This window comes from Salvelinus sp. IW2-2015, linkage group LG26, assembly GCF_002910315.2.
Source record: "Salvelinus sp. IW2-2015 linkage group LG26, ASM291031v2, whole genome shotgun sequence".
Lineage (NCBI taxonomy): Eukaryota > Metazoa > Chordata > Actinopteri > Salmoniformes > Salmonidae > Salvelinus > Salvelinus sp. IW2-2015.
In genome coordinates, this window is record NC_036866.1 from 25,186,219 (window position 1) to 25,204,327 (window position 18,109).

The 18,109-nt window shown below is 41.8% G+C and overlaps 2 protein-coding genes across 2 annotated transcripts; one reads left to right on the forward strand and one right to left on the reverse strand.

The window, feature by feature from the left end:
- The first annotated feature begins 3,391 nt into the window (after positions 1 to 3,391).
- On the forward strand, positions 3,392 to 4,346 carry LOC111953068 (cholesterol 25-hydroxylase-like protein 1, member 1). Its single transcript, XM_023972158.2, has one exon. The coding sequence runs from the start codon at positions 3,398 to 3,400 to the stop codon at positions 4,253 to 4,255; it is 858 nt and encodes a 285-aa protein (XP_023827926.1). The 5' UTR covers positions 3,392 to 3,397; the 3' UTR covers positions 4,256 to 4,346.
- A 4,473-nt stretch (positions 4,347 to 8,819) lies between these two features.
- LOC111952540 (zinc finger protein 592) lies at positions 8,820 to 15,043 on the reverse strand. The gene is made up of 10 exons (XM_023971335.2): positions 14,750 to 15,043; positions 14,074 to 14,160; positions 11,671 to 13,973; positions 11,384 to 11,562; positions 11,116 to 11,289; positions 10,836 to 10,995; positions 10,457 to 10,729; positions 10,150 to 10,262; positions 9,719 to 9,857; positions 8,820 to 9,594 (listed from the first exon to the last, which is right to left on the reverse strand). The coding sequence occupies exons 3-10, from the start codon at positions 13,951 to 13,953 to the stop codon at positions 9,103 to 9,105; spliced, it is 3,813 nt and encodes a 1,270-aa protein (XP_023827103.1). The 5' UTR covers positions 13,954 to 13,973; positions 14,074 to 14,160; positions 14,750 to 15,043; the 3' UTR covers positions 8,820 to 9,102.
- Between the last annotated feature and the right edge of the window lie 3,066 nt (positions 15,044 to 18,109).

The following is an 18,109-nucleotide window of genomic DNA, read 5'->3' on the forward strand; positions in this document are numbered from 1 at the left end:
TTTCAATTGGCTTGAGGTCGGGTGATTGTGGAGGCAAGGTCATTTGATGTAGCACTCCAGCACTCTCCTTCTTGGTCAAATAGCCCTTACACAGCCTGTAGGTGTGTTTTGGGTCATTGTCCTGTTGAAAAACAAATGATAGTCCCATTAAGCGCAAACCAGATGGTATGGCGTATTGCTGCAGAATGCTGGTTAAGTGTGCCTTGAATTCTAAATACATCACTGACAGTGTCACCAGCAAAGCACCATCACACCTCCTCCTCCATGCTTCACGGTGGGAACCACACATGCAGAGATCATCCGTTCACCTACTCCGCGTCTCACAAAGACATGGTGGTTGGAAACAAAAATCTCATCAGACCAAAGGACAGATTTCCACTGGTCTAATGTCCATTGCTTGTGTTCCTTGGCCCAAGCAAGTCTCTTCTTCATATTGGTGTCCTTTAGTAATGGTTTCTTTGCAGCAATACGACCATGAATGCCAGATTCATGCAGTCTCCCCTGAACAGTTGATGTTGAGATGTGTCTGTTACTTAAACTCTGTGAAGCATTTATTTGGGCTGCAATCTGAGGTGCAGTTACTCTAATGAACTTATCCTCTGCAGCAGGGGTAATTCTGGGTCTTCCTTTCTTGTGGCGGTCCTCATGAGAGCCAGTTTCATCATAGCGCTTGATGGTTTATGCGACTGCACTTGAAGAAACGTTCAAAGTTTTTAAAATTTTCCAGATTGACTGACCTTCATGTCTTAAAGTAATGATGGACTGTCATTTCTCTTTGGTTATTTGAGCTGTCCTGGCCATAATATGGAATTGGTATTTTACCAAATAGGGCTGTCTTCTGTATACCCCCCTACCTTGTCACAACACAACTGATTGGCTCAAGCGCATTAAGAAGGAAAGAAATTCCACAAATGAACTTTTAACAAGGCACACCTGTTAATTGAAATGCATTCCAGGTGCCTACCTCATGAAGCTGGTTGAGAGAATGCCAAGAGTATACAAACTTCTCATCAAGGCAGTGTGGCAACTTTGACAAATTTCAAATATAAAATATATTTTGGTTTGTTTAACACTTTTTTGGTTACTACATGATTCCATATGTGTTATTTCATAGTTTGTGGGCACCGTTTGTCACGTGATAGTGCAATTATTGTATTGTTTTGTTTACTGTTGTGTAGTGGCTTTGCTGGACTCCTGAAGGAGAGATTTCATTAGTACAGAAAGCATATGATATGGTTAGCATTCGTTTTGGCCTCATTTGAACATTAGAAGATTTTTATTTAAATAGTATAAAGTGGACGGGGATATATGACATCTGTGGTGATTCAGTATTATTGATAGGTTAATTAAGGTTATCTCGATCCTATGTAAGGGGCATGCATCCCACATTTCTTTTTTGCCCCACCAAGATTTACATAATAAAATCGCCACAGCTGGTACTGTGTGTATATATATATATATATACATACACAGTACAGTATATATACAGTATATCACAAAAGTGAGTACACCCCTCACATTTTTGTAAATATTTGAGAATATCTTTTCATGTGACAACACTGAAGAAATGACACTTTGCTACAATGTAAAGTAGTGAGTGTACAGCTTGTATAACAGTGTACATTTGCTGTCCCCTCAAAATAACTCAACACACAGCCATTAATGTCTAAACCGCTGGCAACAAAAGTGAGTACACCCCTAAGTGAAAATGTCCAAATTGGGCCCAGTGTCAATATTTTGTGTGGCCACCATCATTTTCCAGCACTGCCTTAACCCTCTTGGGCATGGAGTTCACCAGAGCTTCACAGGTTGCCACTGGAGTCCTCTTCCACTCCTCCATGACGACATCATGGAGCTGGTGGATGTTAGAGACCTTGCACTCCTCCACCTTCCGTTTGAGGATGCCCCACAGATGCTCAATAGGGTTTAGGTCTGGAGACATGCTTGGCCAGTCCATCACCTTTACCCTCAGCTTCTTTAGCAAGGCAGTGGTCGTCTTGGAGGTGTGTTTGGGGTCGTTATCATGTTGGAATACTGCCCTGCGGCCCAGTCTCCGAAGGGAGGGGATCATRCTCTGCTTCAGTATGTCACAGTACATGTTGGCATTCATGGTTCCCTCAATGAACTGTAACTCCCCAGTGCCGGCAGCACTCATGCAGCCCCAGACCATGACACTCCCACCACCATGCTTGACTGTAGGCAAGACACACTTGTCTTTGTACTCCTCACCTGGTTGCCGCCACACACGCTTGACACCATCTGAACCAAATAAGTTTATCTTGGTCTCATCAGACCACAGGACATGGTTCCAGTAATCCATGTCCTTAGTCTGCTTGTCTTCAGCAAACTGTTTGCGGGCTTTCTTGTGCATCATCTTTAGAAGAGGCTTCCTTCTGGGACGACAGCCATGCAGACCAATTTGATGCAGTGTACGGYGTATAGTYTGAGCACTAACAGGCTGACCCCCCACCCCTTCAACCTCTGCAGCAATGCTGGCAGCACTCATACATCTATTTCCCAAAGACAACCTCTGGATATGAYACTGAGCACGTGCACTCAACTTCTTTGGTCGACCATGGCGAGGCCTGTTCTGAGTGGAACATGTCCAGTTAAACCGCTGTATGGTCTTGGCCACCGTGCTGCAGCTCAGTTTCAGGGTCTTGGCAATCTTCTTATAGCCCAGGCCATCGTTATGTAGAGCAACAATTATTTTTTCAGATCCTCAGAGAGTTCTTTGCCATGAGGTGCCATGTTGAACTTCCAGTGACCAGTCAGTATGAGGGAGTGTGAGAGTGATGACACCAAATTTAACACACCTGCACCCCATTCACACCTGAGACCTTGTAACACTAACGAGTCACATGACACCGGGAGGGAAAATGGCTAATTGGGCCCAATTTGGACATTTTCACTTAGGGGTGTACTCACTTTTGTTGCCAGCGGTTTAGACATTAATGGCTGTGTGTTGAGTTATTTTGAGGGGACAGCAAATTTACACTGTTATACAAGCTGTACACTCACTACTTTACATTGTAGCGAAGTGTCATTTCTTCAGTGTTGTTACATGAAAAGATATACTCAAATATTTACAAAAATGTGAGGGGTGTACTCACTTTTGTGATATACTGTATATATATAAGTTACACTACCCAAAAGGTACTCAATTAGTGGAACGACCCAGGCACCAACTTAAACTGTTCAGTGTTGAAATCTTTGTGTTTTCTGGTGGATTTTGTTAATCTTACGGAAAAGGATTTATTGTTGGAAATGAGTATTGTGAGGAAAAAATCAGCTGTCTCATTGAAGTGGGAGCAAAGTACATAGCTAAGCACTATAAAAAGGGAGAATGTCTTCTTCTCTCTGCACATTACAATCACAGGCATTCAGAGTCACCAGGATGTTGAACATCACCAAGGTTCAGTTTACTTTGAAGCTTCCTACCTTTTCCAGATCCTCAGACAGGCTTTTGCAGCCTCTATGGGACTATTTCCTTTTCAATCACTACTCCCTCATCTCCTCTCCCTTCTTCCCTGTCATGATCTGCTTCTCCAGTTACTTATTCTCCAGTCTCCCCTTTGCTGTACTAGACCTCCTGGGAGATAATGTCCCCTCCATTCACCGCTACAAGATCCAGCAAGAGAGACGTCCAACCATTCGGATGATGGCAAAGAGCATCGGAAGGGCTGTATATAACCACTTGATCTTTGTTCTGCCTGCTGTGCTGATTCAGACCTGCTTTATGCCTTCAGCGGTGCTACCTACCAGTGCTCCAACTGTGGTAGAGGTGCTCATTGATGGACTGGCTGTCCTTCTTCTTTTTGACACACAGTATTTTATGTGGCACTTTGTGCACCACAAACATCCACAACTGTATCGGTGGGTCCATGCCATCCACCATGAATACATGGCACCCTTCTCCTGGTCCACTCAGCAAATCAGCATTCCTGAACTGATAACAGTTGGATTCTGGAGCAACCTGGACCCCATCCTGTTGAAATGCCACCCTTTTACCATCTGGTGCGTCACCATCTTAAGTATCTGGATGTCAGTGGAGGACCACATAGGCTATGACCTGCCATGGGGTCTTAACCACCTGGTACCATTTGGTCTGTTAGGAGGAGCACCAGCGCATGACATGCACCACCAGAAGCCCAACAGTAACTATGCACCTTTCTTCAGCCACTGGGATAGAATTTTTGGGACTGCCATCCTGGCAGGGAAGATAACTGAGAAAAAAGTGTTTTATTCTCTGTAAATAGAAAAATTCACTATAATTATTACGTTCATACTTACTTTTATTGCTTACTGTGCATTGTACATACAAATAAAATGTGTCTTTGTTTTTATTCATTTGTCAGTGTCGAACATCAATTGTATTAAAATGTACTACCTTTTTACACACAAGTGCAATGTTTGAAAAATTTCTAAATTAATTAGATATGGTAATTGCTGGAATTAGAGCAAAAGTAATGGTCCTTGGTAGTAATACATAGTCAAAGGATACAACTAGACAGCCAACTCCAGTTTACCATTTGCCCCAGAGGATGGAGGCAAACCATAATTTAAGCTTTTGTTTGCCTTGTCTGTTACAGTCTGATTCAGTAAAATATTTAAAAAAAAACTGGATTCTACACAATGCAGCACAAGCTTACGATTTCTTAAACAACACAAACATACTTCGTCTTTGAAGACTTAGTAAGGATTTTCCTGTTTTCGTCTGGCTTTCATATCAACAAATCTGTTTGTTGGCCAGGGGTCAAGTTGAGCCACGGGCCAAGTTTTAAGTATAGGGCAARGAAATGTTAGAGCCAATTAAAGAAATGTATTGTTAATCCATAGCTATGTGACAAAACTAGGTAAAATCAAAAATCTATATACAGTTGAAGTTGGAAGTTTACATACACTTGTTGGAGTCGCTGTTGGAGTCATTAAAACTCGTTTTTCAACCACTCCACAAAGTTCTTGTTAACAAACTATAGTTTTGGCAAGTCAGTTAGGGCATCGTCTTTGTGCATGACACAAGTACATTTTCCCAAAATTGTTTACAGACAGATTATTTCACTTATAATTCACTGTATCACAATTCCAGTGGGTCAGAAGTTTACATACACTAAGTTGACTGTGCCTTTAAACAGCTTGGAAAATACCAGAAAATGATGTCATGGCTTTAGAAGCTTCTGATAGGCTAATTGACATAATTTGAATCAGTTGGAGGTGTACCTGTGGATGAATTTCAAGGCCTGCCTTCAAACTCAGTGACTCTTTGCTTGACATCATGGGAAAATCAAAAGAAATCAGCCAAGACCTCAGAAAATAAATTTTAGACCTCCACAAGTCTGGTTCATCCTTGGGAGTAATTTCCAAACGCCTGAAGGTACCACGTTCATCTGTACAAACAATAGTTTCTCTAGGAGACACGTTCTGTCTCCTAGAGATGAACGTACTTTGGTGCAAAAAAGTGCAAATCAATACCAGAACAACAGCAAAGGACCTTGTGAAGATGCTGGAGGAAACAGGTACAAAATTATCTATATCCACAGTAAAACGAGTCCTATATCGACATAACCTGAAAAGCCGCTCAGCAAGGAAGAAGCCACTGCTCCAAAACCACCATAAAAAAGCCAGACTACGGTTTGCAACTGCACATGGGGACAAAGATCGTACTTTTTGGTGTCCTCTGGTCTGATGAAAAACGAAAATAGAACTGTTTGGCCATAATGACCATCGTTATGTTTGGAGGAAAAGGGGGATGCTTGCAAGCCGATGAACACCATCCTAACCGTGAAGCATGCAGGTGGCAGCATCATGTTGWGGGGGTGCTTTGCTGCAGGAGGGACTGGTGCACTTCACAAAATAAATGGCATCATGAGGGTGGGAAATTATGTGGATATATTGAARCAACATCTCAAGACATCAGTCAGGAAGTTAAAGCTTGGTCGCAAATGGGTCTTCCAAATGGACAATGACCCCAAGCATACTTCCAAAGTTGTGGCAAAATGGCTTAAGGACAACAAAGTCAAGTTATTGGAGTGTCCATCACAAGCCCTGACCTCAATCTTATCGACAATTTGTGGGCATAACTGAAAAAGCATGTGCGAGCAAGGAGGCCTACAAACCTGATTCAGTTACACCAGCTCTGTCAGGAGGAGTTGGCCAAAATTCACCCAACTTATTGTGGGAAGCTTATGGAAAGCTAGCCGAAACATTTGACCCAAGTTAAACAATTTAAAGGCAATGCTACTAAATACTAATTGAGTGTATGTAAACTTCTGACCCACTGGGAATGTGATGAAATAAATAAAAGCTGAAATAAATCATTCTCTCAACTATTATTCTGACATTTCACATTCTTAAAATATKTTTTTACTAGGATTAAATGTCGGGAATTGTGGAAAAACTGAGTTTAAATGTATTTGGCTAAGGTGTATGTAAACTTCCGACTTGAACTGTATTTAGTGCAACAGGTTTCTTCAAAAGTTTTGAGTAATGACACCACATTGGGGTTTACAGTGAAGAAAGAGGGGAGAGAGGGGCAGAGGTACTGCTGTCTAAACTATGTAAACGTGTGTCTCATGTCTCAACCGCTCTCTGCTCTCTCTGAGCTCTAGGCTAAAGCCATCACAGAGGAAAACAGATGCTCTCACTCTACTCTACGCTAGAGCCAACACAAAAGAAGACCGATCTCTGCTCTCTCTGAGCTCTAGGCTAAAGCCAACACGAGGGAAGACCGGTCTCTGCTCTTTCTAAGCTCTAGGCTCTTCTGAACTACAGATTTTTGAGTTTAGTTAACTCTTTTGTATTTACTGATTATATGCAAGTTATGATAATTTATAAAATTTATAAAAACTGTGGTAATCAGTTTCAAAAACATTTTTATGTCAACTTAGTTACATTTCAGAAATGATATGTTATAGTTTTTGAGTAAGGTTGGACTTTGTTAAACTCAAACATTTCAAGTATTGCAACTTATACTTAAGTAACTTTGACTTATAAAGATTGTCATGTTCACTTCACCATATTGATTTAATTTAACTTGTTTTTTTATGTAATAGAAAAATCAAAATAACTAAGTTAATTTACATGAAAAATGTTAGTATACTCAAAACATTGAATGTGTTACTCATATGAAGGTTTAACGATTCACTATATTTTTTTCGTTTTTTTTTTGTATTTTATTCCCAGCACATTGTCATCAGAGAAGGGATATCAGTCATAGCAGAAGGGATCTTTTGAGGACAAAGGATGCTGATGCAGTCATGTACATGTTTATTTGCAATTATTTGAAGTAAACATTACAGCAAGGCACAATGGCCGATGCAGTTTGAATAGATATGTGATGGCTTAAGAAATAATGCTAATAAAAGGTTCATTAGCTACTGTGTACATGGGTTAGCTTACAAGTCCTTAATATTGTACATATCAAAAGTACAAAGTTTCTCTTGACAGGCTATAAAAACACTGAGATGTGAATTTTCATATCAGCCACTGAGTTAACACTGATTCTATTTAAAGCATGAACACTGATTCATATAACCACTGGACAATGAACAGTTCATACAGCACTTAAATAGAAAGTTCACAAATAAGTCAATGTGACTATAAATATCAATCTCCAAAGTAATTTATAAAATTGAATATTGTGGGAGATAATAAACATTTTACATTGCAGCAAGACCAAAGGTGAAATCTCCCAAAACATCCGAAGTTTAACAATCACTGCCATATACCGTGGAGGTAGGAAGGAAGAGCTGCACAGGTCTTTATATTCAGCTTATTTCACATTTTTCACATGCACTCAAACATGCTATAACCCTTTACATTTAATCATTGCTCTTTCAATTGCCTTAGTACACCGTTAGAAATGAGCCATTTAACACCCTGCATTATCTTGCAAAACAGATGCTCTCTCACATTCAATGAACACTCGCCAAAGATCACAATTAACTAAGAAAAACAATGACATCGCTAAGACAAGTCACCACTACTCTAAACATAGATATACGAGCATTTTAAATTAATAAAAGCTCACTTTTATCAGGGTACAAAAGCAAGAGTACAGTAAAAAAAGTGTAATATCTTTAAGCAAGGCATTTAAAGCAGCAGAAAAAATAATAACAAAGCGTTATCCCTGCCCATTTCAGTAAAAAACAGATGGGGCTGGAGAAACGTAAGCACTAGAAATTATAGCCATAGCTCTGGATGCAAGGACTGATCATTCATGATATCAAAATTATATATCTTTAACCATGTTGTACATGTCGGTTTACATTTACTAATGTATGACAGTTGAAATAAGCTCATGTTATATTTTAAGAATCAAATGGGTACATATAAATGTATAGGTCCAAAAATGGATGTAGCAACTGCTGATTGCCTCTAACTCCAACACATGTATTTTATCTTGTAGAAAAGTGCTATTTTGGTAGTTTAACCAGATTTTATAATACATTCCATATCACATACCATGTGGTATGGAATTGATATCAAATATATCTTCTGTGCTAAGTGATACCTAGGTCAGAGTAAATATTTCAACATACACATACAGTATGATAGAAGTTGCAATACTGTTACATACTGTCAGTATCATCACGACCTGCCTGAAGCACCATCTATTATAATGTACTTAAGTAGGAAACCAAACATATATGCCTGCTATAGACTAAAGCAAAGTCTATAGGCTTTTATTATATCAAATTTAATGGGAGGTTAGCCTGAGGGACAGCTCCTTGACGTTCCTGAGTCGCTTGTCAGAGTAACTGGAGTCACTAGAGAATACTGCTGAACCAAACAGTGTGCATTAACAGGTGGGTGTGGTTATGTACCAGAGGCTCTTAAAGACATTTAATACAACACATGCAAGCTTCAAAAGGTAAAATGAAAGTAAATAATTAATGATAATCTTGGCCAAAAATTACACGATTAATTTTATATTTTCAGTTGATGTGGAACATCTGCCAGTCCCAAGGGCTTGAGAAACATAAAAAGTATTTTGTTTTAAGGCAAAAAAAGAAAAGCGTGACTACTATTTACCAAAGAAATGGAGATAGCATTTTTTAAGATGTTCAAAATTTCTCTTATTGATTCTATTATGCCTGAAGATTATCCATGAATCTCTAGGTCAGTGTTGTATGTAGATTTAAAGGTCAATGGTCTTACTGCAGTCTCACAGTGCAACCTGGTTGGATCCTCTTCCAGTGAAGGGTCAGATTTAACTAATGGAGGTGGCAAGTCCTCTCCCTCATTCACAACCACTGTTTTCCCCACGTCCTCTTCCTGCTTCTTTCTGCGCTCATACTCCACATCCATTATTTCCTTCTTCTCTTCCTCGCGGTCTTTGACTTTGTGCACAATAAACAGGTGTCTGTTGAGAGATAGCTGGGATGCAAAACATAATCCACAGTGCAGGCATTGGGGAGTGTTTTCATCAGTTTTATGCTGAGGTATGTGCTTCTGGAACTGTGTGCCATCCTCTGTGGTGAAGCCACACTTTGAGCAGCGAAACTGATGTTTCAGACGCTTGGCGGGGGAGCCTTCTAGGGCAGCGCCTTCCTTCCCCTCAGACTCCACAGCAGGTCTCTTTGAAACAGGCCCCTGCATATCAAAGTTAAAGATAATTCTATTTAAAAAGTGTCTTTTTTTGACAATGTGTAAAATGCTGAACAAATTAAATATGACAGATCATACATATTGGTATTACTTTTAAAAGAAAAATCACCTCTCCCAAGGCTTTACTGCTATCCAGAGGGGCTGATTTTAACAGACTGAAGTCTGGATTTTTGATCCCATGCATCAAACTGATGTGGTTCTTCAACATGATGTTTGTAGTGAATGTTGTCCTCTCATCTGTGCAATACCTGCACAATAAGAATCAATTATATCATACTAAAAATAGTCAGAAAATGTGGTAACCACCGTTTTGTTTTTACATGTTTGTCCATTTACTGTAGAGCCACCCAGCAGCCAATAAGTGCCAGTTATGCCCCAATCTTTCAGGAAGTAATGTACTGGGCCCAGTTTCCCAAAAGCATCTTAAGGCTATGTTAATCTTAGAACAATAGGATCCTATGGTTCCAAAGATGAACTTAGCCTTAAGATGCTTTTGGGAAACCGGGCCCTGTAATGTAGATTTCAGGATGAAACCCTCACCAGCAGGTAAATGTATTTTTCTTTCCATCGTGGTCATTGCGAATGTGTCTTCTCAAACTTGTAGAGGAATTGAAAGACCTCTCACACTGCCGGCATGGATAACTCTTCAATGACTACAGAATGCACAGAGAGCAGATTTACTTAATTAAGGGTTGAGCTGACTTGGGAATTATTTCATTTCATTAAGGGGCCTGAACGTTGTAAATCCCACATCTGAGGTGGTCCCTAAATTATCATCTGTCCTATAGTATAAATGCTGCAGCTAATTTGTTTGAATGCGCAATAAAATTACAAAGTTGATCCTCACCCTCCCATGGCTTTTCTTCATGTGAGAGACATAGGCTTCTCGGTCAGGCAGCCAGTGTAGGCACTCTCCACAGTTCCAGCCAGCATTCTTCAGATTGGGGTTGCTGTCTCGAGCGGCCAAGTTGGCCCTTTTTCTGGTTCCATCTGAGTGTTTAATGGGAGTGTTTACCTTTGGCTGGTGGAATCCCGAGGTAACATCTTGGTGCTGTGCAGTCATCTCTGGTGGTTTTGTGCTTTTCTCCACCTCCTCTTTGAAGATTCCTCCATGCACCCCCTGTAATATAGACAGACAGCTTTTAAAAAGACAGAGCTAAAACTTAGCATTATGTGCCCCATTTTATGTCAATGTGACTAGATTGAAGATGAGGATGATGCCATACCTTGAAGTGCTGCATTAACGGCTGCTTTTGGGTGAAGATTGAAGTGCACTCAGGGCACTTGAACACACAGGTAGCACGCTTTTTGGCGTTCTGATAGAAGTGCTGAAGCAATAACTGCTTTTTCTTGAACACTGTTTCACAAGAACACTTGAAGATTAACCTGGAACAGAAAAACAACCCAATTAGAACATAAACAGCATTGAAATCAATCATGTCAAACTTCAAGATGTGTTAGCAAATATGCCCATTTCAGAACATGCATTTAGTTACACAAACTCACTGAGGGGACACTTTGCTGGCATTGTGCTTAGTTGTCAAATGCATTTGACATCCACCAGAAGACTTGAAAGCAACAGGACAGATGGTGCACTTATAGAAGACCTCACAGTGTTTCTCCTCAATGTGACTCTTCTGCACATTAAATGACGTGAAAACCATATCACAATGAAGACACCTAGAAGAAAAAGGATTTACAAAAAGGTGGACAACATTATAAGAATACTTTTGTGTTATGTATCCACTGAGCATATACTTTAGTAATGACTTACTTATAGCCAGCCTTGCGTGCATAGTGAAGACAGTTCTCCTTCACATGCTTCTGTATGTCCACAGAGCGACTCAGCGCACCACACTCAGGGCAGCAGTAAGGGGACTTGTGGGCATGAATACGCTGGTGAGCCCGGTAGCTGCACTTGTTGGGTAGCAGCATTGAGCACACCTTACACATCTATATATGACAAAAGAACACAGAGCAAAACATATAGAAATACTCTCATTATTACCTGGCCTATGATACTGAACATTTCAGCAATTATAATAATTTTTTATTACTCACCAGTCCCTCCATTTCTTCCGACARCCTCTGGTAATGGCCTGCGAGACCTCTGTAATCTGATAGCTGCTTGTTACACTCCAGGCAGCAGAGTCTGTGGCGGATGACTTTGTCTGCATAGAGGGGCATGACTGGTTGGSTTTTAGGTGAGGATAATGGGGGCACATGGGAGCCCACATGCACAGAGGATTCAGYGAKCAARGGTRCAAACATCTGTCCCTCTGCTATGGGCTTCATGGAGAGCTGTGTGCACTGCATCACCACACCTTTGTTCTTATGTTCCCGTGCATGTGCCAGCAGGGCACACTTGTTGAAGAATACCATGGTCTTAGCACAGTGGGTGCAGGCTACTTCAATGTGCACACTCCTCCTGCCATAATGATAGGCGAGACTCCTTTCTACCCCAAAGGAGTCCCCACATTCAAGACAGCAATATCCGCGTGGTGGCAAGTGGATGTTGCTCTCAGGTGGTGGGTTCAGGTTGGGTACGAATGTGGGTACAGGGTTGGCATTGTTTAACAGTCTGTTTAAATTACCTGCTGCTGTACTAGGAATGGCAGCACATGGTTTAGGGGCAGCTTTTTTTACTTGATGCACCAATGGGACAGTGCTGCACACCACAGAAGAGGAAAGTGCATGTTGTTGGCTCTGTTGATGGGAGGTGGAGCGTGCTGCGACTGATGCAGCAACACTGTGAGGGACTAGGTTCAGGTTAGCTAAGTGCATTGCCTTAGGAAGGAAGCTTGCATTGGGCGAGTTGCCTGTTTGAACTGATGAAATCCTCTTTTGTGTAGAAGGCCCGTGCTGGGCAACCGGCATAGGTCTCATAACCGGACTACTTGTATTATGAAAAATAGTTGGGGACTGCATTGGTCTTGGCCTCTTGGAGTCCCCCTTTAATTTGTCATCAGTAACCTTTGATGGCAGAATGCCAACTGGTGTACTTTTGATGGGCATATCAACAATGATATCGCTTATCACATTATGAGAGGGATAGGGAGACAAACTAGAGTAGGCCTCCTCAACAATAATTCTCTGGGATGGGGAGGACTCAACAGACAGGACCTCCTCATTTTCTGAATCAGGTACTACACTGGTAACCGTGCGCTGGATTTGCCCAGTCGTAGTTTTAATGGTCTTTATTCTGACCCTCGGTATGGCTGGGGGTGAGCCAGATGACAGTGCTGGGGATCCCTTGCCACTGCTATCACTGCAAATGCTTACAGGACTGTCAGGTGGTTTCATTAACCGCTTCACAGCTTCAGGGGGACTTCGGGGACTTTGTGGTGACATGGGCATTTTTGGACTAACATTCATGGTGACGTCATGAGCCACTGATAAGTCTCCAGAGTTTGGTGGTTCACTGGGATAATTTCTGGCATTCAGAGCCACTAATGCCTCAAGGCAAGATGATAGTTTGGATGTTGGAGTTTTGACACATGGATGAGAGGTGGGCATCTTAGACGTTGCCACTATATTGTTACTGCTTGACTCAATAATGTTATGATCATTTGCAGGGAGCACTGCACTACTATGACAATCTCCCTTGTCCTTCTGGTCACTGGCATTACTGTCAGGCTTCACCTCTGTTCTGGTATCCTTTGCTTTGATAGATTCTCCTTTGCTCCTTGGCAGGTTCTCAAGTTCTTCACAGTCTACTTTATGGCACTGGTCAAACATGCTGTAAGACAGCTGTTTTTTATGATTGTCTGACATTGGGGGTTCTGCAGACATAAATATAGAGGCAGCAGGGAAGTAGGGTCTCTCTTGTTTTGGATGGAAATCAACCCCATTGCTTGGGGTGTCTTCAGATTCTGGACTAGAGATGGGGCTGAACTGGGAAAAGGACTGAGAGAAGGAAGGTGTTCCTTCAGGTTTTTGCTGGACGGGGGTCTTCCCTAAGAGTCCTCTTGAGCCATTCCCCTTCAAAGCACACACAAAAGACTTAGAACCACAGTGGCCTATCTGATGAGAGTCAATGGAGGCCCCTGACCCCCTGAACCCATTTTGCAATGGGTATCTGAAATGTGGGCCCTCTCCACCACTATCAGGCGACTCCTGGTGACTTGTGTTCTTCACTATAACACTGACAGCAGGAACATCTGACGCACCCACAGCTTGGTGAACAGATACACTGTCCTCCATACACATCTCTGTGTGTTTCAGCTGACCTTCTGCCTCATCATGACTCTCCTGGGTGGGCTCTTTAGCATCCAAACTGGTGGCATCAGGGATGTCAAAGGCAGCCAAAAGATCGTCAAAATCAGGGGTCTTCATGTCACCCATGTTTGAAAGCTTACAAACACCTGAGGAAAACATAAAGAGGTCAAACATGAGCACATAAACTGGGGTACCAGAGATGTGGCACATTCCCCGAAGATAGTGATGTTGAGGAGAGTTATTTACCATTTGGCTCTCAATTATGGGTTGTTGCTATAATTCTGCAGGGTTGTCMGTTGGTGTCATGATGGGCTGCTCCATCTGTGCACATACCTGAGATCAATTAATAGGTATTAGGTTTCCTTTTGTACATTATAGACATACAGTGAGCTAGCTAGCTTGTAATGCTAAAAAGTGTATTTCACTGGCTAGCTAAGTTAGCTGTCAAATAACTGCGTCTAGCCATGAGCCAAGTGGATAGTTAGGTAACTAGTAACTTGCATCTTCAGCTGGCTAGCTATCCACAGCAAAGTGTAATTGAAGTTGAGCATCAAAATTGATAACTAGATATACAATATATCACCAAACAACGCATTGTGCTGCAACATAATTGTTTAAACTGTAAATAGCCAGAACATGTGAATACAGTGGCCGGAGTTATCATGCTAGCTGTTAGTTAGCTAGGTGTGTAGCTAATGTTAGCCAGTTTGCTTGCTAATTGTCTAGCTAACGTTAGCTGGCTCGCATATTTGACACTCGCAGATCTAGCTACCATTAGCCAACTAGCGCTACATTAGAGAGCTAGCTAACGTTAAACGACACGCTAAATCATCTACTACCGAGTGAGTTGAGGTTAGCTTTAAGATTAAAAACAAATTCGAGCATATCGTTATAGCCTAATGAGTTAAAATGTAGAATTCACCTACTTGACGATTAGTTAACATGTTGAAGCCATAATTCATCCGATTCACAGGCCTCATTATTTCGGGTGGACTTCTTAATTTGCAACAAAACAGCTAGCTTGCTTCTAGCTAATTGCTTGCTAACTCGCGAGAGCTAAACACATATGTCATCTCGCGAGTCTGAAGTGAAAATGGATTGATAAATCACAAATCGATGCAATGTTGGAAGCTATCAATGCAAACTGCTTCAGTAAATTTGATGTGGAAATTCTACAGTCCCTCTCCTGTACCATTCCTTACAGCTAGCTAGTCGCTCAGAATAACATTTTTTCTGAGCTCTCTAGCTAGCGACTTTATGGCGCATCGCCAGCTTCCTGACGCAATTCCTCTAGGATCAGTGTTGCTATCCGGAATCCTTGGGAAGTCCTTACCTTAACCTGAACCTTAATCCCTACCCTAACCATAACCCTTGCCTGACCCTCATGCTTACCTTCAAACTGCAGTTCTAATCTTAACCATTAATCCAAACCCCAACCCCTACCCTAACCATATCCCTTGCCTAACCCTAACGCTGACCTTAAACTGCAATATCAAATCAAATTGTATTGGTCACATACACACATTTAGTAGATGTTATAGCGTGTGTAGCGAAATGCTTGTTTTCCTAGCTCCAACAGTGCAATAATATCTAACAGTGCAGTAGTATTTTAAAATGATTCACAACCATACAAACCAATCTGAAAGTAAAATAATGGATTGAGCAATGTCGGAGAGGCATTGACTAAATTACAGTAGAATAGAATACAGTATATACATATGAAATGAGTAAAGCAGCATGTAAACATTATTTAAACATTAAAGTGACTAGTGATCCATTATTAAAGTGGCCAGTGATTCCAAGTCTATGTATATAGGGCATCAGCCTCTAAGGTGCAGGGTTGTGTAACCGGGTGGAAGCCGGCTAGTGATGGCTATTTAACAGTCTGATGGCCTTAAATTAGAAGCTGTTTTGACCTCACCTTTTTAATGATAGTGGGGTGAACAGGCCGTGGCTCAGATGGTTGATGTCCTTGATGATCCTTTTGGCCTTCCTGTGACATTGGGTGCTGTAGGTGTCCTGGAGGGCAGGTAGTTTGCCCCAGGTGATGTGTTGGTGTAACAGTTTAACTTTACGTCCGTCCCCTCGCCCATACCCGGGCGCGAACCAGGGACCCTCTGCACACATCAACAACAGTCACCCACGAAGCATCGTTACCCATCGCTCCACAAAAGCCGCGGCCCTTGCAGAGCAAGGGGAACCACTACTTCAAGGTCTCAACGCGAGTGACGTAACCGATTGAAACGCTATTAGCACGCACCACCGCTAACTAGCTAGCAATTTCACATCCGTTACACTCACCCCCCTTTCAACCTCCTCCTTTTCCGCAGCAACCAGTGATCCGGGTCAACAGCATCAATGCAACAGTTTAACTTTAATCCGTCCCCTCGCCCCGACGCGAACCAGGGACCCTCTGCACACATCAACAACAGTCACCCACGAAGCGTCGTTACCCATCGCTCCACTTGCAGAGCAAGGGGAACCACTACTTCAAGGTCTCAAAGCGAGTGACGTAACCGATTGAAACGCTATTAGCGCGCACCACCGCTAACTAGCTAGCCATTTCACATCCGTTACATTGGGCAGACCGCACCACCATCTGGAGTGCCCTGCGGTTGTGGGCGGTGCAGTTGCCGTATCAGGCGGTGATACAGCCTGACACAATGCTCTCAATTGTGCATTTGTAAAAGTTTGTGAGGGTTTTAGGGGCCAAGCCAAATTTCTTCAGCCTCCTGAGGTRGGTGGACCATTTCAGATCATCAGTGATGTGTACGCTGAAGAACAAACGTCAGTGATGTGTACGCCAAGGAACACATGTTTGGGCGACCCATCCAAGATTAACATAGAAATGTGAATTATAGATCTGTCATTCTTATTGAAAGCAAGTCTAAGAAGTGGTAGATATATTTTATGTGAGCTATTTCTATGCTTTCTGTTTTTAAGTTTCATTTGGGGTCTTTTACATATGGTTTTGTACACCAGCTTCAAATGGCTGAAAATACAATATTTTTGGGTATGGAAAATATATTTCACAGCTGTTTAGATGGTACAATGATTCTCTGCACTTGCTTTTTTTGTCACATAAACTGAAATGAGGCGAACAATTAGAATTTTAGCAACCAGGAAATGGCGGAGTGATTTATGCATAGTGAATCTTTAAAATATCCACATCAATGGGGGGTAGGGATGTCCCAAGGAACCCGGATAGCACATATCATTCCTCTAGTTGTAACATTAGAGATAGATAGAGGACTCGTGTGGTCCCGTGTGGCTCAGTTGGTAGAGCATGGCGCTTGCAACGCCAGGGTTGTGGGTTCATTCCCCACGGGGGGACCAGGATGAATATGTATGAACTTTCCAATTTGTAAGTCGCTCTGGATAAGAGCGTCTGCTAAATGACTTAAATGTAAATGTAGATAGAGATAGAGTACTCGGCAGGTAGCCTAGTGGTTAGAGCGTTGGACTAGTAACCGAAAGGTTGCAAGAGCTGACAAGGTGAAAATCTGTCGTTCTGCACCTGAACAAGGCAGTTAACCCACTGTTCCTAGGCCGTCATTGAAAATAAGAATTTGTTCTTAACTGACTTGCATAGTTAAATAAAGGTAAAATTAAATAAATTAAAAAACAGCCCAAACTGGCTCTAACCAGAATAGAAAGAGTGGGAGGCCACGGTGCACAACTGAGGACAAGTACATTACAGTGTCTATTTTGAGAAACAAAGTCCTCAACTGGCAGCTTCATTAAATAGTAYCCACAAAACACCAGTCTCAACGTCGACAGTGAAGAGGCGACTCCGGGATGCTGTCCTTCTAGGCAGAGTTGCAAAGAAAAAGCCATATCTCAGACTGGCCAATTAAAAGAAAAGATACAGATGGGCAAAAGAACACAGACACTGGACAGAGGAACTCTGCCTAGAAGGCCAGCATCCCGGAGTCGCTGGTGATGCCGAAACGTAGGTAAATACCCAATAAATTACTGGGAGTTTATAAATGGAGTTTGCGACTCTTTTTATTTTGATAGTTTATAGTTTATTCACCGTTAGTCTTCATCTCCACACAAACACATGTTTCTGTCTTTCACTAATTCATTCTAATTAACTTAATCATTATGACACACCCCTCACTATTTTCATTGGTTGCACTAATTGCACTGTTTGTCTACATAACCTGGTTCAAGTATTCATGATATTACCATGAAGAAGGCGCAGTGATGTCGAAATGTTGGTAAATACCTAATAAATTACTGGGAGTTTATATGGAGTGTGCGACTCTCTTAATTTTGA

Coding starts and splice junctions, on each gene's coding strand:
- LOC111953068 (XM_023972158.2), top strand. CDS start 3,398: ATGTTGAACATCACCAAGGTTCAGTTTACTTTGAAGCTTCCTACCTTT.